This window comes from Lampris incognitus, chromosome 2, assembly GCF_029633865.1.
Source record: "Lampris incognitus isolate fLamInc1 chromosome 2, fLamInc1.hap2, whole genome shotgun sequence".
Taxonomy (NCBI): Eukaryota; Metazoa; Chordata; class Actinopteri; order Lampriformes; family Lampridae; genus Lampris; species Lampris incognitus.
In genome coordinates, this window is record NC_079212.1 from 90,782,513 (window position 1) to 90,804,913 (window position 22,401).

The 22,401-nt window shown below is 49.4% G+C and overlaps 1 protein-coding gene across 1 annotated transcript in view; it reads left to right on the forward strand.

The window, feature by feature from the left end:
- The first annotated feature begins 4,977 nt into the window (after positions 1-4,977).
- Positions 4,978-22,401, forward strand: part of srgap3 (SLIT-ROBO Rho GTPase activating protein 3) — a 145,680-nt gene continuing 128,256 nt past the window's right edge. Inside the window, exon 1 of the mRNA XM_056274890.1 lies at positions 4,978-5,096. Coding sequence (XP_056130865.1) covers positions 5,036-5,096 — 61 coding nt within the window. The 5' untranslated portion in view covers positions 4,978-5,035. The remainder of the gene's footprint in view (positions 5,097-22,401) is intronic.

Below are 22,401 nucleotides of genomic sequence, written 5' to 3' on the forward strand. Positions count from 1 at the left end.
ACACTGGTGGAGGAGGCTGCCGTGCAAGGTGCCAGCCTGCTCATCAGGAGCAGCTGGGGGTTCAGTGTCTCGCTCAAGGACACTTCGACACGCATTCTGGAGGAGCCGGGGATCGAACCGGCAACGTCCCGATTACTAGACGACCCGCTCTACCTCCAGAGCCATGCCGGCCCATTACTAGACCGACTGATCTGACAAAAAGCGAGCTCTTGGCCTGCGACCGAGGCCCTGGAGTCATCAGCTTGCTCAGTAATAAAGCAGCTTGTCGTCGGGTAAGAGAGACACGTGCCGTTTCCCACTGAGGGAACTGAAATGCAGAGGGCTTTGGAGGCCATGGCGTCTTGGTTCTTACTCTCTCACTGTGAGTCAGCCGCCTGTTTCCCCTCAATCTGAGCATTACTGAGACGACAGACAACAACCCGGCTCCCCGAGACGGTGACAGTGACGCCGCAGGAACAGGCAACCTGACAGGTCTGTCACCGAACATGCACATCCCCAGGTGAAACCGCGCCGCTCGTCTCCAGAGCCTGTCTTCACATATTTGGGGTGAGCTGCCTTGTTTTGAGAGGAAAAAAAAGGGGGGGGGATAAACCCATCACACGTCTCACAGATACCATGGGATGGTGTGCATGAAAAAGCCACAGTAACATCCGGTTCAGGGGTGAAATCAGAATCTGTGTCAATAGCCAAGTAAGTTTTGGCTTATCTGGCACCTGACTTGGTCTGTTGCTCACCTGTGACATATGACACAGATCACAACACTGGAAAACACATAGTATATATATATATATATATATATATATATATACTAGCTATACACATAGTATATAGCTATACACATAGTATATATATACATACACACACACATAGTATATATCTGTACACATAGTATATAGCTGTACACATAGTGTATATCTATACACATAGTATAACAGAATAAAGCTGGCGAGACACTTCCCAGTTGTGGGTGTTGCACTGATAACAAACATATTGCCAGATATCTATATAGGTATAACTTGAGGAGAAATTAATAAGATTTGCCTTGACTAAGAAATATAATATATAAATAAACCAGAGTCAATACAGTTAGCACAAGGTTGAGTATAAATACTTGACTAAACAATAGTATAGTTGGTAGTTGGTGTTAAGTATTATATATATAGCATACTATATAAATATAATATATTATACTATATAGATATAATATAGTATGCATTATGTTAATGGTGATGCAGTAGACTAGAGAGAGAGAGAGAGAGAGAGAGAGAGAGAGAGAGAGAGAGAGAGAGAGAGAGAGAGAGAGAGAGAGAGAGAGAGAGAGAGAGAGAGAGAGAGAGAGAGAGAGAGAGAGAGAGAATGAGGGAGGTGTGTGATTCAGTGATAGATGAGGACCACCACCTAGGGGAAGAAGTTATTTTTGTTCCTGGTTGTTTCGGGTTTGCTTTTCTTATCTGTTTCCTGGAGGAGTTTGTAAACGTGGTAGCTTGTGGAGGTCAGCCATGACATTGCTTGTGTGCCTCCTGGATTTGGACTCTCATCGGTCATGGATGATGGACTGTGGTCCTCACCAATGACCAGACAATGTTGTTCCCCTAAGTGTGACTCTGAGACGGCGAGACGGCCCACCTGAACCACACACTTATAGCAGAGGTCCAGATGGATTCGGTGATGGCTGAAGTGGTCCATTACTGTCTGTGGCAGATTGAGGTTCTTGCAGCTGCTGCAGGAAATACATCCTCAATGGGCCGTCTGGACGTCGGAGTCACAGCAGCATTCTTCTCCCACCTGAGGTCCTGGCTGATGGGTCTACCACATAATACAATGACTCGACAGATAGATAGATAGATAGATAGATAGATAGATAGATAGATAGATAGATAGATAGATAGATAGATAGATAGATAGATAGATAGATAGATAGATAGATAGATAGATAGATAGATAGATAGATAGATAGATAGATAGATAGATAGATAGATAGATAGATAGATAGACAGACAGACAGACAGACAGACAGACAGACAGACAGACAGACAGACAGACAGACAGACAGACAGACAGACAGATAGATAGATAGATAGATAGATAGATAGATAGATAGATAGATAGATAGATAGATAGATAGATAGATAGATAGATAGATAGATAGATAGATAGATAGATAGATAGATAGATAGATAGATAGATAGATAGATAGATAGATAGATAGATAGATAGACAGACAGATAGATACATAGATCGATCGATCGATAGATAGATTCTTTATTGTTTCCACAGCTTGTGCATCATCTTACATCATCGTCACACTCAGAGCTTTTCCTGAAATCTTCAAGTCACCTCCATTGGTTTCAGATCATGGAGTGCCATGTCGATGCTGCTGCATCAGAAGGCCAGCCTCCTCACCGTCTCTCTGCCTGCTGACTGGTCACCACACATGGAGCCAACCCGCGCCGTGGTGTGGTCAACAAATGTCCCCCCACTATCTACGACCCTCAACGCATGTGATGTGTGTTTCTCTAGCGACTACATGCTGTTTCCTGTCTGTCAGGAAGTTTGTGATCCACCTGACGGGCTGTAGGCACAGTTGGGGACAGCTTGGCCTTGCAGGAGCTGTGGTGTGATGAGCAAGTCGCAGAGCCGGAGTCCATCCACAGTATCCCGGCGTGGTTACAGCGCTGTCACGTCTGTCAAGATGTCCATGTCAAGCCAGGTCAGCTCTGTTTATATCCATTATCCAAACCGCTTATCCTGCTCCCAGGGTCGCGGGGATGCTGGAGCCTATCCCAGCAGCCATTGGGTGGCAGGTGGACCGGCCATCAGCTGTCAATGACAGCATGAAACAGGCTTGCACTGTCTCATCAGATATTTACTTGACTCACTGGATTTTATATATATATCTATAAATAAAATTCACTGTCCAAGAGAACGCCAGCCAGGATGACTGTGGGAACTGCCGGTTTGCATGGGCTAGCAGTTAGCTTAGCCTGCCCCGCTTCCGCATCCCGTCAGACCGCCCTCGGTGTTTCCCCCCTCTGTGAAGCTCCAGGCAGGGCCGCGGTCCCTGGGCCCGCAGGACAGCAGACCAGGCTCCCCCAGCCACCAACCATAGACGCAGACGTGGACTAAGACACTACTGGCTGAGGCAGCCGCGAGCGTACAGTGGTGCTTGGAAGTTTGTGAACCCTTTAGAGTTTTCTGTATTTCTGCATAAATATGACCGAAAACATCATCGGATTTTCACACAAGTGCTAAAAGTAGATAAAGAGAACCCAGTTAAACACACGAGACGAACATATCACACTCGGTCATTTCTTTACCGATATGGGTGGCAAAAGTATGTGGACCTTCGCTTCCGGTGTCCGGTGCGCTTCACCTCATTCCATTAATAGCAGATCGATGTCCTCGGCTCGTGTCAAGCACGTGAATGAACATTTTCCTCTCTCGAAACCTTTCCGGTGCGAGGAAACAGCGGCACGCGCCGTGTTGTGCAGCGCTTGACTCTCGAACGGAGGTTGTCGACCGTGGGCCACTTGAACAGGATGCTGAGACAGCGATGCACCCCCGCCCTGCGACCCCCCCCCCGCCCTGCGACCCCCCCCCACACACACACACACATTCTGCCACGCCACTCAGCCGTGTCCCCTCGCACCCACAGGACACCGCTCTGCACGCACTAGTCCCACGAGCACACACCACACATGCTCCCTCACAAATATGCTCACGTGCTATGTGCCGTTGGTATGCGATAAATTTGTTTAACAGTAACCATGGTGACGGTTTGTTTATGAATACAGATGGCTGTGTAAGGTTCCCAAGACAAGCAGATCCTGCAGATTCTCCATATTACATTTGTTAACGAAGATATTTCGGTAATTGTGGTTAAAACTGTACAAAATAAAAATGTTCAAACTGTGTTGGTGTGTGCGTGCAGGCGCACGCGCGCGTTTGGGTGTGCACGTGTGTTGCGTGCGTGTGCGCGTGTGTGTGTGCAAGGGGGAATGGGGTTTGACAATGGGAGGAGACTCACGTGACGCTCGTTTCGATTCCTGTTTCTCAGTGTGCGTGTTTGTCAGTGTGAGTTTGTCAGTGCGTGTGTTTGTCAGTGTGTGTTTGTCAGTGTGTGTGTTTGTCAGTGTGTGCGTGTTTGTCAGTGTGTGTTTTTCAGTGTGTGTTTCTCAGTGTGCGTGTGTTTCTCATTGTGCGTGTGTTTGTCAGTGTGTTTGTCAGTGTGTGTTTCTCAGTGTGCGTGTGTTTCTCAGTGTGTGTGTGTTTGTTAGTGTTTGTCAGTGTGCGTGTTAGTTTCTCAGTGTGTGTGCGTTTCTCAGTGTGTGTGTGTGTTTCTCAGTGTGCGTGTGTTTCTCAGTGTGTGTGTGTTTCTCAGTGTGTTTCTCAGTGTGCGTGTGTTTCTCAGTGTGCGTGTGTTTCTCAGTGTGCGTGTGTTTCTCAGTGTGTGTGTTTCTCAGTGTGTGTGTGTGTTTCTCAGTGTGCATGTGTTTCTCAGTGTGTGTGTGTTTCTCAGTGTGCGTGTGTTTCTCAGTGTGCGTGTGTTTCTCAGTGTGTGTTTGTCAGTGCATGTGCTCCGCGGCCGCGGCGAGGCTGTGCGCGCGCGCGTGTACACGTGTGTGTGTGTGTTCCAGCCTCATACACATCTCCGCACATTGGGAGGGGGGGTAAAAAAAAACCGAGGGTGAGGAGGGGAACTAATGGTGAAATGGCTGAAACGCTGAAGTGTCGTGCGTCGCTTTTCACCACACCACTCTTGTGACGTCGCTTGTGTCCTTTTCCTCCGCCGTGTTGTGTTGTTGCGTTTTGACTCGAGACGCCGCGAGGATCTCGTTCCTCCGCACATCGCCACCGCAGTCGGACGCGAGGACGCGAGGATGTGCCTGCACAGATTCTCGTGAGCAAAGCTGCAGAAATTCTTCACCTACGACGGGGATTTTTCATTGCACGAGACACCGTTATAGGGGAGGGGGGGGCAAGCGTCAGAAACCAGGGGTCTCGCCGTTAGAGGAAGAAACCCCCATAAGGAACGATGTCTGCCAGATTCAAGAAGGACAAGGAGATCATCGCTGAGTACGAGACCCAAGTCAAAGGTGGGCTATGAACGTTGCATGACGATGTGCCATCTCGGGGCTTTGTGTCCGCGGCGCTGTGTCCTTCACCCCCCCCCCACCCCGTCCACTTTGTTTTCGTGGAGTCTGTCCATGTCCGCGGCGCTGTGTCCTTCACCCCCCCCCCCGGCCACTTTGTTTTCGTTGCCCTTAGAAGGCTTTTGTGTTAAGTTGCGCTGCAGTAGCCGTGGCCGGGCTGCGCCAGCTTCACCGGTGCACATCTCACGCTGGCGTCGCTGCACATGAGCCCCGAGCCTCCGCTGACAACCAACGCGTGACCAGCCGTTTCAATGACAAGAGCGAGCGCAGTTCACAAGCAGGCCCCCCCCCCCCGCCGCTCGGTCTCCTAGCCCGCGTGCTGTGAAACCGTTCTCGTTTGAATACACCACGTCAAAAGTCGTCCTGGTTGTGGTTTATTGTTGTCACCGTTATGTGTATGGGGGGGGGGGGGCAATAGGGTAAAGCTCTGGGATTCTGCAGGCTTTATTGCCGGGTAGAATGATCTGTGTGCGCCAGCCCTTCACGGTGGCTAACAGGGCTCGGGGAGGCACACGACGGAGGACCAGATGCCTTCCATTGGCCCCTTCATTCGGGACGCCGCGCTGGGCTCGCGTTGTTTACAAATGTGGCCGCCGCTGCTCGTTTTGAGGACACGGCGTTACGGCTGGGCCACTCTTCTGACCGAACGAAATACCAGGCGGATCGACTTAATTGTTAAATTAAACACCATTTCCCCCTGTTAAGTGGCTAATTATGGCTTGTGGTGTCAGGGTGGCTGCAGGCTGAATCCACAGGCATGCCTCCCCCCTTCCCATCCGCCTCCCTCTCCAAGGCCGGTTTGACGGTCACTTCTCTCTCTCTCTCTCTCGCGCGCCTACCGCCTGATGGACACGTGAACACGCGCTTTGGCTTAATGATTTTATTAATTACCTCTCCACACTCCACCGCACTTCAGCTGTGATAATTCACATCACATGGTCAGCTTTCGTCCAACAATGGGCCAAGGAGTGGTTTTGTTTCCCAACAAGCCTGTTGACTACCACGGGGACTTACTGCGAGGCCTGCCAACATGTTTTACTGTCACCGCTTCAGGCGAGACAGTGATGTCTGATGTAGTGTCATTCTGAGGCTTGACATGTGATGTTAATTGTTATATTTCTGTCTATATGTGTGAACATATGTCTGTCAGGATAAACCGCCGAGGCTGCGACTTGCAGGAAACCTGAGAGAAGTCTGGGTGGGGTAGGAAAGGGTTAATAACGCCACCGTAACCTGGTTTAGATGGTTTAGGTGATGAAGACCACCCAGACCAGAATCAGAAACACTTAATTTGTCATGTAATTTAATGCACTTGTGCACATAAAATGAAACGAAACATCGTTTCCCCCAGCCCACAGCGGTGCAACACAAAGACAAAAACACATATCCAAAACCTACAAGTACTACAAGAACACACATCCAAACTAAACAAACAAACAAACGAACAAACAAAAAATAAATCCCTGTCCAGGAGAACGAACGCCAGCCAGGATGACTGTCGGAACTGCCGGTCTGCATGGGTTAGCAGTTAGCTTAGCCTGCCCCACATCCTGTCAGACCGCCCTTGGTGTTTCCTTTTCAGGCGCAGCTCAGGGTCGTGGTCCTTGGGCCCACTGGACGCAGCAGACCGGGCTCCCCCGGCCGACCTAACGCCAGCTCTCCCAGCCTGACACCTTCGACACACCTCCCCGCACTCCACATGACGACACTAAAAACACAGTCAAGGCTAGGCGAGGCCACCACCAGACCGCCCTCGGTGTTCTCGGAACTGCCGGTCTGCACGGGCTAGCAGTTAGGAACTACCGGTCTGCATGGGCTAGCAGTTAGGAACTACCGGTCTGCATGGGCTAGCAGTTAGCTTAGCCTGCCCCACATCCTGTCAGACCGCCCTTGGTGTTTCCTTTTCAGGCGCAGCTCAGGGTCGTGGTCCTTGGGCCCACTGGACGCAGCAGACCGGGCTCCCCCGGCCGACCTAACGCCAGCTCTCCCAGCCTGACACCTTCGACACACCTCCCCGCACTCCACATGACGACACTAAAAACACAGTCAAGGCTAGGCGAGGCCACCACCAGACCGCCCTCGGTGTTCTCGGAACTGCCGGTCTGCACGGGCTAGCAGTTAGGAACTACCGGTCTGCATGGGCTAGCAGTTAGGAACTACCGGTCTGCATGGGCTAGCAGTTAGCTTAGCCTGCCCCGCTTCTGCGTCCTGTCACACTGCCCTCGGTGTTTCCTCCTCGTGCGCAGCTCCGGTCAGGGCTGTGGTCTCTGGGTCCACTGGATGCAGCAGACCAGGTTCTCCCAGCCGATCCAACGCCAGCTCTCCCAGCCAGACACCTTCGACACACCTTCACGCACTCCACACGACGACACAAAAGACACAGTCAAGGCTAGGCAAGGCCCTCGGTGTTATCAGAACCGCCGGTCTGCATGGGCTAGCAGTTAGCTAGCTGGTTAGATGAACTATCAAGAGATGATAAGTGACCGTTTGCTGTGTGGTTTACTTGGAGGGGGATTACATGACTTTCGTCAAAGGGGGAGAAGACTGGTGTCAGGCAGTCGTGTGGCTAAATGGAGCAGGCTTCAGTTTCCAGGCCCTGCCCCCATTACTACCACTCTCTCTTTCAGGTGGTTCACTAGTGCCTTGCTTCAGGGTTCCGGCTGACGGTCCCCTGAGTCATGTACCGTACCAGTACAGACCCCTGATGCTGAGAGGAGTCCGTGTGTAAGCGGTTTCAGAAGGATTACACGACTGATCTACACTTAAGCAACTCTCCCCCCGCATGTTGACAGACTGTCTGTTTTTATTGTTTTTTTTACCATCGAGCCTGGATCTTCCTTCCTCTGTGACTTCGAGGTTGGTCACTGTAGTGTTGCACCCTTTCTGCCTCGTGAGTCATGTGCTCGCTATGAGACATTAACATTTCTTGTCTTAAGCATGTCAATGCCAGACTTGTCCTGCATCTCTGCTGCCCTGTGCCAATTTACCACCAGCTCTTTTCTCGTTTGTTTAGGCATCAGTTATTCAACTGAGATGCAGACCTTGAATGGGAGCAGACCTCTTTTTTCATTCAGCCGGTAGATGCATTGGGTCAGCCCGTGAAAATGCATGAGGGGGGGGGCTAATTTATGGACAAACCGTCTGCCATCTACTACTCAGACCGAGGGCTCAGCTAGAGACATCCAGAGCTTTACAACAGGAAATGGCAATATTAGAGTCCAGGCAGTGTCTAACCATAATGAGATTGTAGTGCTCGTCTCATTCGGAGTCGCCATGGCTTTATGGGTAATGTTGCGGCGGGGCTGGAGACTACATCATCATTGTCTTCCTCGGTGACTATGTTATTACAAACCTGCAAAGTCTCTCCATTATTTTCAGTGCTACTCCAGCACTTGATTTTAGCAGCAGTTTGGCGCACAAACGGGTCCACCAAACGTAGTCATCAGAATTATCCCATCAAGTCACCCCGTGTTGGTAAAGGAAATTGTGTTGCTGCAACAAACCGTGGCAGTGCGGTGTGCTCAGTCATTAGCAGCACTCCTGCAGGGGGACGCCGACACACAGCTCACCTGTACCGCTGATGCTAACCCGCTATATATATGTTTCTACCTGCAGTGAGAGGCAAACACCCGTCGTTTCCATAACGGTCCGTGACGCAAACGGTAACCCTAACATCTAAATCCTCTGTCATGGATGACTTGTTCCACCATCCGTGAGCTTTGGCAGCCAAGGGGAGGCCTCTGAAGGATCATGGGGGATGGTGTTCACTTTGTTCAAGCTGTTCAGCTGGCAGAGCCTCCCATTAGCATTTCAATACAGACTGTTTATGTACCGGGTAGGTCAGGGCTGGCTGAGGAGGTTGCCTTTTTTTTTTTTTAAGCAGGCCGTCTTATAGTTGGCTGGACCTCAGCCAGACCCGCACTGTGATGTACCCCATGTACATCTTGTCAGGTTTCTGCTCAGTTTAGCTCGGGTTCAGCCACGAGCAGCCATCTTAAAACTCAGACTGTTTGACACATTCAGAAATTTGAAGGTTGAAAATATGGCTTCAGAGGCGTCCGGGTGGGGTGGCGGTCTATTCCGTTGCCTACCAACGTGGGGATCGCTGGTTCGAATCCCCGTGTTACCTCCGTCTTGGTCAGGCATCCCTACAGACACAATTGGCCGTGTCTGTGGGTGGGAAGCGGGATGTGGGTATGTGTCCTGGTCGCTGCGCTAGCGCCTCCTCTGATTGGTCGGGGCGCCTGTTCGGGGGGGACTGGGGGGAATAGCGTCATTCTCCCACATGCTACGTCCCCCTGGCGAAACTCCTCACCATCAGGTGAAAAGAAGCGGCTGGTGACTCCACATGTATGGGAGGAGACCTGTGGTAGTCTGCAGCCCTCCCCGGATCGGCAGAGGGGGTGGAGCAGTGACCGGGGCGGCTCTGAAGAGTGGGGTAATTGGCCGGATACAGTTGGGGAGAAAAAGGGAGAAAAGGGGGGGGACCCCCCCAAAAAAAATATGGCTTCAGTGCCTGCGAGAGCCAAGAATTAGGCAGAGAGGATATCGAACCCGCACTCCATGCAAAAATCCAAAGCTGGATGCCTCAAAGGTCACGTGATCAGAGGATTCTAACAAGATAGAGAAAGACATGATGACGGTAATGTGCATGTTTACCAACAAATGAACCTTAACGTCTTAACTTTGTGGTGTGGAATAAGCACCCTGGGGTCATCGGGGCACACCCTGGGGCCATCGGGGCACACCCTGGGGCCATCGGGGCACACCCTGGGGCCATCGGGGCACACCCTGGGGCCATCAGGGCACATCCTGGGGCCATCAAGGCGCACCCAGCGGCGCGGGTGTCTTGTGAAGGGCCCGTTTCCACGAGACCAGTCTCCTGCTTTTCTTGTGCTTCTCGCTGCTCATCGCTCGGCGCCATGGCTGGAGAGGGACGCAGCGTGTCCTGCTCCGTTGGCTGCGTTCCCTGACTCCAGCGCCGCATTGGATACCGGACTCATTACACCAGGGGTGTGGCAAAATGCTGCCCTGCTGTCCTGGGGTTTCTCAGGCCCTCTGAACCCAGCGGGGCGGGATCACTTCTGTCTCTCCACTGGTCAATATCGCACCAGTTTTGCTGGTTCACGGTTGGACGGATGTTTTGTTGCAAGTCTTTTTATTAGCTGTGTTTTGTACGGAGGTCAGGACTGTCCTCCCCTGCAGCAGCCCCCCCCCCCGTGTGTTACGCCACTACTGGACTGGCTTACAGGCATTACTTGTTGGCACAAAACACTCTTCTTTTTAGCCGGCTCTCCCATCATGCTCTTCATCCAAGCCGGCTGGTGTTTTATTCTGCAGCATCTCGGTGCTTTTCATGTCTACTGGGTTTGACTTCTTTTTGTGTGTTTTGTTGTGTATGTGTACTTGTTATGTGTGGATGCGTGCTTTTTATTACAAGTATTTTACAGGTACAGTTTGAAAAGTGCTGCACAAATAGTTACAATATTTACTGACACACATATACACAGACACTAATACTGTCTGTCTGTCTCGCTGTCTGTCTCCCTTTCTCTCTCTCCCCCTCCCTCTCCCCATCTCTCTCTCCCTCTCTCTCTATCTGTCTCCCTCCCCATCTCTCTCTACCCCATCTCTCTCTCGCCCCCTCTTTCTCTCTCACTCCCCCATCTCTCTCTCGCTCCCCCTCTCTCGCCCCCCCTCTCTCGCCCCCCTCTCTCGCTCACCCCATCTCTCCCTCTCTCTTGCTCCCACCCTCCCTCAATTCAATTCAATTAACTTCAATCCAGTTCAGTTCAGTGATGCTTTATTGGCATGACTGTGTTCGTTACAATGTTGCCAAAGCAGGTGACAGTGAGATAGGTTAATAGAGTATTAAACAAAACAATAAAAAGAAACAACAAAATAAAACAAAGGGAAAAGGGAATAGGTAGAACTGGTAGAAACGCAGAATAGTATTTGAACAGTAGTTGACAGTGTTTTGGTCACTCACCGTTCCTTAGGCTATGGCGTTCTGACACATATTGTGCCACAAGGTGCGTACCTTGGCCCTTTCCTAAAATAAGTGGCCATTGCTGGGATAGGCTCCAGCGTCCCCGCGACCCCGAGAGCAGGATAAGCGCTTCGGATAATGGATGGATGGATGGATGGATGGGTGCGCTTTCTCATCCAGGAGTAGAACATTTTGAATCTGGTTTTCAATTTTCTCCTGGAATTTTTCTCTTATGTTTCGGAATTTGTCACAATTTAAGAGGAAGTGCCTCTCTCTCTCTCCCTCTGTCTCCCCCCTCTCTCTCTCTCTTGTTCCCTCTGTCTCGCCCCCTCTCTCGCTCCCTCCCCCCTGCCTGTGTCCCCCCCTCTCTCCCCTCCCCCTCGTTCTCTCCCCCCTCTCTTGCTGCCTCGCTATCTCTCTCTCTCTCTCTCTGTCTGCCCCCCCTCACACACACATGCTCGCTCACAAACACAATGTCCTTTTTGAGAGAAAGCACAGTTTTGATGTGATGGAGATTACAGGAGACGGGGTGTGACCGTATTTGTTTTTGCCCCGGGTGAGAGGCAGCTCCTCTGATCACTGAGATTAATGTGGGCTACTTGATGCTCGCTTGACGCCTGGAAGCCTCAACACGGAGCTGAAACATCTTGAGTTTTCAACATCGCCGCCATGATGTCAAAGAAAGCACACAGCCACGATGATTTCAGTGCATCACTCCTGCCGTCAGTCTGATGAACTGACCAAAAAGTCCCAGATACCAAAATTGCCGTGGCCCGGACCCGTCCCACACCCGACACTTCATCCGGCCCACATACCGCGTGGAATGATGGCACTTGGGCGGTCCGCTGCTGTTTGCCAGATCTGGGCCAGAACCAAGCCATAGCAATGCCGCATGTCCCACATATTTGCCAAAGGTGGCCCACATTTGATTTGGCATATTTGGGCCATATTCACCATTTACCACACGGGCCACTTCAGGGCCACATCCAGATTACATGCTGCCCAGAGCACCGCTTCTTTGCCAAAAAAGGCCCACATTTGTTTTGGCATATTTGGGCCATATTTGCTATTATACATGTGGGCCACTTCAGGCTCACATCCATTTTGTCAGGGCCAGAAGAAGGCCATCAGTGCTGCATCACTGCCTGAAGTGGCCCACATCCGGATGCTGTCTAAGCTAGTTAGCTAACGAACCAGAGGGGACCATATTTGATTAGTTATTATATACGGTGCTGGGGAGTGGCAGGCTGGCAGAATGCAGACTGTGGTTGGATACGATGGGAAGGAACTTCACACACACACCCGCGCACACACACACACGCACACACACGCACACACACACACGGAGTCCAGTTCATCTTGTGCTGCTGGAGAGGAAGCAGGGTTTTTGCACCTCTGGGTTCAGGTTGCTGTGCCGGGTCTGGTGAGCAGCTTGTCTCTGCAGGTTCCTCTCTGGCAGACCAAAAACAAACAAACCCAAGTAGTTCAGCAGACGCAATAAAAACCTGAGAGTGATTTGATTAACTTTTCATATATGTCCAACAGCCTTGCAGAATTGTGTGGAGCACTTGACAGGGGTCTGCAGGACAGAAACTCGGCCAGGTAGAAACTCAGCCGAGGCTTTATTCATGCCATGTAACCAGCCCAGTATGGCCCAGTATGGCCCCTTTCACATTTGAAAAGGTAATTCAGGTGTTCTCACACACTACTGTAGAAGTTACTTACTACTGCAAGTGGAGTCACGTGATCACATGATCATTTTCAGTCCTTTTTTCCGGTTCAGCAGCAGCACGTGTTTGGGCTGGATTTAAAAGAGATATCAATATTCTGTTTATAGTCAGATGACATAGTCACCATACCGTCTCTTTCAATATGTAATTTAGTTGTCTTCGAGATTATTAGATTGTACAGCGTAGTCTTACACCTGCCATTTCTGCATTTCCCGAATCCTCCCCGGCCGAGGCTTCATGGTGTGGCGTCAGCCTTGCTGGAGGTACCTTAGACAGCTTCACTTGTGCATATGCGGTTGAGACAGGAAACACAGCCTCACGCCTAAAGCAGCCGCCTGACTGACTAGGACAGAGTCCTCGTGCAGTTTAGCTTTGTATCTTCTGCTGTATTTGTGTGGGCGGCACGGTGGCCCAGCGATAAGGTCCTGGGTTCGAACCCCAGGCCGTCCCAGGTCCTTTCTGTGTGCAGTTTTGCATGTTCTCCCCGGGTGCCCCGGTTTCCCCCCACCATCAAAAAGACATGCATGTTAGGGTTAATACTCCTGCCTGTGCCCCTGAGCAAGGCAGTGGAAGGAAGAACCGGGGCTGGTCCCCGGGCGCTGCAGCTGCCCACTGCTCCCATACAATAGGATGGGTTGAATACAGACAACACGTTCATTGTAGCCTGTACAATGACAAAACAAAGTGGCTTTCTTGCCTCCGTCTATGTTCTGGGAAGCTTCCCAACTAGGAACTCAGGCAGGGAGGGAAGCCGCGTGGTATGCTACATGTTACGACAGGTGATGGGGTGGTTGGAGTTCCTTATTGACTAATAGTCCCAAAAAATGCCAGTTTCTGCTGAGCCTGGTGTTGAAAGAGATACGTGCCCAGGAGAAATAAGCACCGAGCGCGCTCGCCTCGGCAACAAGAGGGTCCTGGGTTCGAACCCCGGGGTAGTCCAACCTTGGGGGTCGTCCCGGGTCGTCCTCTGCGTGGAGTTTGCATGTTCTCCCCATGTCTGCGTGGGTTTCCTCCGGGTGCTCCGGTTTCCTCCCACAATCAAAAGACATGTAGGTCAGTTGTATCGGCCATACTAAACCGTCTCTAGGTTTGTGTGTGTGTGTGTGTGTGTGTTTGTGTGTGTGTGGTGGTGGTGGTGGTGGTGGTGGTGGGGGGGGGGCTGCGGTGGCCTGGCGGCCTGTCCAGGGTGTCTCTCCGCCTGCCCCCCAATGACTGCTGGGACAGGCTCCAGCATCGCGGGACCCGAATTCGGATAAGCGGCTTGGGATAATGGATGGATGGATGGATAGAATGTCAGTTTGTTGTGTCGCCTGCTGTAGCTGTGCAGTCCAGCAGGTGGCGTTAGCTCTGCTACTGGTTCGCTGAAGGGGCGTTTAGAAGAATGGATGGCTTTTACCCCCTGAAACAGCTTAGTCACTCCACCAGGACTGTAGAAATAAGCAGTGATTGACTCGGCACTTCACTTGAAGTTTTAGGAGAACGTGGCGGTCTAGATGGGAGCGTCATGGCAGGTGATATGGCACCTACTTCCCCAACAATGCCAAGTCGTGTCCCCTCTTCCGCTCTCTCTTCTTCTACTGTATTTCTGTCGGCTAATGCCATCAGCAGTGTCTGTATTTGTGCCAGAAAGCATTTCTTTTGAGCCAGATTACTGAATTGCCGTTATTACTCAATGAACCTCAGGCGAGATTGAAAATAACCTATTCCATTGCCTACCAACACGGGGATCGTCGGTTCGAATCGCCGTGTTGCCTCCGGCTTGGTTGGGCGTCCCTACAGACACAGTTGGCCGTGTCTGCGAGTGGGAAGCCGGATGTGGTTATGTGTCCTGGTCGCTGCAGTAGCGCCTCCTCTGGTCAGTTGGGGCGCCTGTTTGGGAATAGCGTGATCCTCCCACGCGCTACATCCCCCCGGCGAAACTCCTCACTGTCAGGTAAAAGGAAGCGCCTGGCGACTCCACATGTATGGGAGGAGGCATGTGGTAGTCTGCAGCCCTCCCCCGGATTGGCAGAGGGGGTGGAGCAGAGACCGGGACGGCTCGGAGAGCGAGGTGATTGGCCAGGTACAACTGGGGAGAAAAAGGGGGGAAAATGAAAAAAATAAAATAACCCGTGGAAGATGATTGGCAGAGCATGGTAACGTACAGTCCCAGAGGTCTGCATAGTGCAGGGTTCGGCAGGAAGGGAAGCAGCCTTCAGTCCGTTCTGCTACATTACTGGTGACTGTTGAGATAACTGTTGTCCGTGTCTCCTGAGCTCGAACCGTCTCTCGCTATAAATCCTCCCACGAAAGAAATGTGGCCTCAGTCAGCGTTTTCTAAACTTTGTTAGAGCTGCCCTCAAAAGACCCGGTATACTAATTTCGGTGCAGCTGCTTGTTACAAAGTGCGAGGTTGTTTCGGCCATAAAAGATCTGGATAAACAGTTTGCCCTTCATAGATACGATCAATCTGCCAGCACCACGTCACCGCTTAACACAAGCCCGTCATAGCCCCCGCGCACTGTGTGCTGGTATTAATGGGGGTGAAGAAGAGGCCCACTGAAACGGATGGAGGTTTCATTCACGCGGTTATTACTCGCTTCCGGCGGAGGATCCCGCTCCTCATGGCTTTCATTTTGTATGTGGATAGAAGTTTCCGGCTGAACTGTGAGAAGGAGTTAATTGAGACGCGGCGCTGTGGAACCGGTTATCCTCCCGGGGACTTATGGGAGTTTGTGTTTACTGGGCAGCACTGACGTGCGGCGAGGTCAGCGGCTGGGCAGGCGGAGGGCATTCACGATTTACATCCTTTTGTGTTCTCTAATGTTTTATAACGAGCCGACCCTTCTTCATTCTTCCAACTGCCACAGAATTCTAGATAGTGTGCCCCCTTGGCTGAACTACAGTCCAAATGAAAACCTAAACACAAATATTGTAACAACCATGAATGACTAGACTCGCTAGCCAGTTGGCTAACGGGTCGGACCGTTTAGCTCAGTGTTTCACAACCGGGGGTCCGCGGACCCCTAGTGGTCCGTGGTGTACTTGCAAGGGGTTCGTGAAAATAAAATATCTTTAAAAAAAGATCCTATGACATTTGTAGAAATAGGATTATTTTACTCAAATGTGACTGAGACCTTTATCTACCTAAACTATAAAGGGTAACAGGACTTTTTTTTCTCTAATTACATCTGTTTCACAAGTGTAATTTATTGTATTTTAATAAGAGATCTCGCTCCCGTTTGCATTGTTAAAAGTTACTGCATAAAAATTCTGTTGTTACATATATCTGAAAGTTACTGAATAAGAATTCTGTTTTGTTACATATATCTGAAAGTTACTGCATACATATTCTGTTTTGTTACATATATCTGAAAGTTACTGCATAAGAATTCTGTTTTGTTAACTATATCTAAGTTACAACTGAAAGCTCTTATTTTTGCCCCAAAGAGTGAATAAATGCTATAATGCAATTTAAAGTGCAGTTTCTGCTGTTTCTATCAAATTGCAACCCCCCTCCCCCAAGATCAGATGGAGGGGTCCTCAGGGTAGGTCAAAAATACGCAGGGGGTCCAGGACCCCAAAAAGGTTGAGAACCACTGCTTTAGCTGACTGGTTAGTGCAGTCGCCCGTGGTGCGGGCGACCCGGGTTCGCTTCCCGGCTGCGGCGGCGGTTCCCGGCTGCCCCCCCCCCCCGAGTTCGCTATATTGGTGTCAGAGGTGGGACGGTGAGACCGTGAGGCCAGAGGCGTGAGGGAGCTGATATGCTTAAGCGCTTCCCGAAGGAGGGGGGTAGTGTAACGATCCCGAATGACCAGACTCGCTAGCTGGTTGGCTAACGGGTCAGACCCTTTAGCTGACTGGTTAAAATACTCGTCCGTGGTGCGGGCGATCCGGTCGTGACGTGACGTGACCTTGATGGCTGTGATTGGCTCGCACTCCGGCCATAAGCAGTGCCTTCCCTCGTCTGTTGATTGTGCCTTGAGCTACGCAGTACGCATGCGCAAACTCCGAAATTCGCAACGTTAAAGGCAGTCCTGAAAAAAGCAGAGCCTACCCTTCCCATTGAAGAAGTAGGCGAGCTTATGCGCTATACGGCGTTTCACCCTCAGAAGTTTAAGGACTTAGGACAAGGACATAAAAACATCAGTAAAAATACGTTATAACACATCATACTTACAACTAGAGTGAGATTTTGATATGCTGCTATGAATTTGTTGTATGGTTATTGTGAGTGAATTATCACAGGGTAGGCACGGCCTACCTTGCCTACCCTGACCACATGTCATTGCAGAGTGCGCCAGTGGGTTTTCTGCTGAAGCCATTTACACTAACGGTTCTTCCTTTGGCCCGTTTTCACAGCACTGTCTGAAAACCAGAAGCACTTCAGTGAATCATGTGTCGTGTCATTTTGCTGTCTATGTTCCCGTTTCCGCTTCACTGTAGTAGTGCCAGAGCCGGGCGATATATAGCCATATAACGTCAATATGGTGATGTGTGGCTAGATGTGTTGCGGGATTGTGGTTCTCGTAATACGGGTGTAGAACTTAAATGGTGTCGTTCCCTGGCCTTAAAGGCTGCATTTCAGTAAAGTGAAACAGTCGTCTGACTTTATTCGACTGTTTTGGCTGAGTTAAAAGTACCATGAATGTCTCGACCTGCGTCATCATCTACAACATTAATGATAACTTCTCCAAAATGTCCTGTGCGTAAATATCATGCACATCTTCCCCTAAATATCATAACATTATTGATTTTGAGATATTCATTGAAAATGGGGGGCACACCAACACGGGGATCGACGGTTCGAATCCCCATGTTACCTCCGGCTTGCTCTTGCGTCCCTACAGACACAACCGGCCGTGTCTGTGGGTGGGAAGCAGGATGTGGGTATGTGTCCTGGTCGCTGCAATAGCGCCTCCTCTGGGGGTGGGGGGTACTGGGGAATAGCGTGATCCTCCCACGCGCTATGTCCCCCTTAGTCCATGGGCCAGAGCCCAAAATTTCCTATTTCGGTACACTCAAGGTGGCAAAACTTACTTATAATTTTTGAAAGGATCCATGTCTGTAGATGATATTTTGGTATGATAACCATTCCTGAGTGGCAGCTGTATCACAGTTATCAGCTCATGAAGTTAACCACCCCCTAAAGTAAATTGCATTTTAGACGCTGGTGCATATCCTGGTTTAGCCTCATGGTCAGGACATTTTTCAATGTTCTATAATATTGTCTTTGGTATCATTTTAAAGGGGACCTTCTTAGCTTTCATTCAAGCCCTGTTGTGGATATTTCTCACAAATATAGAGGTCACTTGAGCTCTTCAACCCGTCAATAACACACATCTTTCTGCAATGTTCGCCTAAACTATATACTTTCTTTTAGCCCTGTGGCATCTAGGAATATCAGGGACACAAAACACAAAAACTGGAATACTCACAGGACTGTAAAGATTCAGAAAATGTATAATATACCCATACTATTTCATTGTGTGAGGTGATTGTGAACCTTAAATTAGAAGGGCATTATTACTAAGAAACTAACTAGACCAAAGCCAGTTAGTCCATGGGTCAGACCAGATATCGATATCACCCAAGGTGACACAACTTCACTGGTGCAATTTTATTTGATACACTAACATAAGTAAAATAATACATGATAAACTTTCAAAATGAGCAGCTATTTCATTTTTCTTTCAGGAAACCTGTTTCTGTGCCTCTCACGATTGTGTATTTGCCCAGATTTTTACAAATATAGCATTTCAAAACCCCTGGTACTGATTAGCCTAGCTTAAACTCTGGGACAGTTCTTAGTTGGCCAACAACCAAGGATAACCAGTACTGTGTACTTCCATTCATTGTGCTAAGCTAGGCTAACGTGCAGCCAGATAGCTTTCTACTAAACACATATAGAGGAAACTGGTATCTATCTTCTTGTCTCACTCTGGAGAAGATTGTAAGCTAATTTCCCATAATGTTAGCATGTTATTTTAATGTATATGTTAATATGATTAGTTAAAGTGGCTACGAGGAACTTTCATCTTGTGTTGATTTTAGCGGCCTCATGTGGACAAAATACAGCTGTTGCATAGCAACTAGGTAATGTATCTATTTGTGGCTATGTAAGATAAATAATGGTAATATGACGCTGGTGAAGCAAAGTAAACTTTGTTTTAGTAGTGTTCATACACCTCAGTTACATGTATTTGTTTGTATGTGGCAGGTGAAAACTGACTGAATATGGCCACTGGTGAACAAGCAAGTTTTTACCCAATACCAAAGCGCCCACGGGTGGAGTGCATTATCCACTGTTCTGATGATACAGATAAGCTGGTTTCACTACAAAGTGTCGACTCATGGAGAACTCTGCTCAGGGCAGCTCAGATACGAAATCATGCACCAGTTTTGAAACTGGCAAAAGACATTCCTGAGGGACAGATTCCAGCAATCTACTACCACAGAAAGTGTCGCAGTATCTTCACTATGAAGCAAATTCTTGATGGCCTCCTTGCAAAAGAAAAGAAAAGTTGTGTCTCTGCTGAAGAGAAACAATCTAAGAGAGTAGCTCGACATGCTCCAAGTACATCTAGGACTTATGATGCAGAGTGCATATTTTGTCAGAAAAACAGCGAATATTCCAAGAGACAGAATACGAGAGAAGTACTGGTGCAGTGTCGAGAACTGCGAGCTGATGCAAAGATCAGGAGTGCAGCCACAAAGAAAAGGGACAGCAGAATCCTTGCCATTGTGAGTAGAGACCTTGTAGCAGCTGAAGGGCACTACCACAGGTCATGCTATAGACTTTACACCAAAGAAGAGGTTTCCAAAGGAGAGGTTGCCAGCAATGAAGATGATGATGCTGCAGCCCAGTATGAAGCTGCTGTGAATAAGGCATACAATGAGCTGTTCCTCTTCATCAGGATGGAGCCTTTTGGCAATCCTCAAGTGATGACAATGACTGATCTCTCTTCTAGACTGGTAGCTTCAATGAACTCCCAAGGCATTGCCCAAGTCAAGGAATCAACCAAGAAGCACATAAGGCGAAACCTGGAGAGTGAGTTTGCTGGAGCCTTGCAGATATTCCCTGATGAGAAAGGAAAATTCCTCCTCTATCCCGATAACTTGTCCATGAGGGAACTTGCCAAAGAAAATCAGTCTCTCAAAAGGGAGCTGCAGACCCTGAAAAGTGTCAGTGCACAAGATGTTATAGCCAAAGCAGCCATCAAATTGAGAGCAGACATTAAAAGTCAAGATGTTCCTCAAACCTGGCCGCCTGAAGTTAAACCAGAAGCAGAATGTCCTACCATTCCAGAGTCGCTCATTATCTTCCTGTACTCTCTACTCACAGGCTCAAATGATCCTGATCATGCATCCCAGAGAGTGCAGTGCCTTCTGCAGTCATTTGGCCATGACATAGTATATGCAGTGACATGTGGAAATACCAAGCCTTCCAAGCACATTGTTCTGCCATTCAGTGTCAAATCGTTGACAGGAAATGTAGAGTTGATAAACATCCTCAACCGACTTGGTCACAGTGTGTCCTATTCACAGATGGAAGAGATCAACACTGCCCTGTGTCTCCAGAAACTCTCATCATCAGGGAGTGGCATTGCCCTTCCAGCTAACATCCATCCTGGCATATTCACAACTTTAGCCTGGGACAATATCGACCGTCTTGAAGAAACTGTCAGTGGTGAGGGAACATCTCACAGAGTCAATGGGATTGCTGTGCAAGCAAAGCCAGTCAACCCACTTCCTGTCCAACCCATGCCCACTGTTCCCAAAACAAAGAAGAGAAGCATTGATGGACCCCCACCAATGTTACCAACTTACAATGCTGGACAACGGGTAGGGCCACCACAAAGCAAAAAGTCAGATGCCGATACTGCAGCCAATACTAAGCTTGCCAGAGAGAAAAACCTTCTTTGGGTCCTAGCACGCATGTCACAACAAGAAGAACAGTCAGTCAGCAGCTGGACAGGCTTCAACATCCTGACTCGAGGAGAGATGACGGTCATCCCCGACAATATAGGCTATCTGCCTACCATCAATGCTCCAGCGACACAAATGTCTACTGTCAACGAGGTGCTTAACCAGTCACTGAGCATCATGCAGTGCTCAGGCCTGAGGAAGATTGTCTGTGTCTTTGACCAAGCCCTGTATGCGAAGGCTGTCGAGATCACATGGAAACACCATGACAAGTTCCATGATATCATCGTTAGGCTTGGGGTATTCCACACCATCTGCACACTGCTGGCAATAATAGGAAAGCGTTTCCAAGATGCTGGACTCAAAGACCTCTGCATTGAGTCTGGCATGATTGCAGAAGGCTCAATTGCTGGTGTTATGGATGGCCGCAAGTACAACAGGGCAGTGCGACTACACAAGCTCCTGTATGAGGCTCTCATGCGACTGACCTTGAATGGTTTCCTGTCCTGGTTGGAAGAAACTCACAGGAATGACATGGTTCACCTGAATGAGACACTGAAGACCGTTGACAGCCTTGGGAAAGAAGTCTCACAACATGCTTTGAAGGAGGTCCTCGAGAACAGCTCTTGTACACGCATCATGGATCTATTTGAAGTCTACCGTGAGTTCCTTAGAGGTGGAAACGGCAGCCTCTCGAACTTCTGGATGTCCTATTTGGACATGGTTGAAATCTTGTTGGGGCTCATCCGAGCATCCAGAGAGGGAGACTGGATGCTACACTTGGCTAGCATTCGAGCAATGATCCCATGGTGCTTTGCTTATGACAGGATGAATTATGCACGCTACCTCCCCTACTACTACGCCCAGATGTCTGAGCTGCCCATCACACACCCAGATGTGTACACAGAATTCATGGAAGGAGGCTTCTCAGTCCAACTGGGCTCCACCAATCCCTTTGGCCGAATCCCTGTTGACCAAGCTATAGAAGAAACGGTGAACAAAGACACCCAAACAGCTGGAGGGACAAAGGGATTCAGCTTGAAGCCAGGAGCTGTGACCAAATATTATCTCACAGCTGATTATAGAAGCATGTACCTCAGACAGCTGAGAGACCTGACAGGTCAAGGCAGGTGCAAATGGTCTCATCCAGATCTACAGAGTCCAAGGATCAAGAGAGATGAAGCAGATGTCCAGTCTCTCATGGACCTTATGGAGAATAACTGGCTCAATCCTATGTCCCCTGATGAGATTGATTTGGTTAGCCTCTCCACTGGCAACATGGCTCCACCTGATGTGACCATAGATCTCTTGAGAGCTCTTGAGAAAGGAGAAGAGGCCTACCAAGCATACCAGCAAACAAGGTTAGATGCAGACCCACCACCTGTGAAATTCCACGACAAGATGACCAAGCAAAGTCTGAAAACATTCTTCAATGTCAGCACAAAACAAGCTCATGGAAAGAAAGCACAGGATGTGGTTCTGAAGGCAGATAGAAACCTTTTCAGTCACATGATCCTGGTGGCTGAAAGCAGGAAGGTGAATCTGAAGGATGTCCTTGCCTACCCATTGGGCCCACTACCATGGGCACTGGCAAATGCTGATGGGTCCTTACGAAAAACAAACA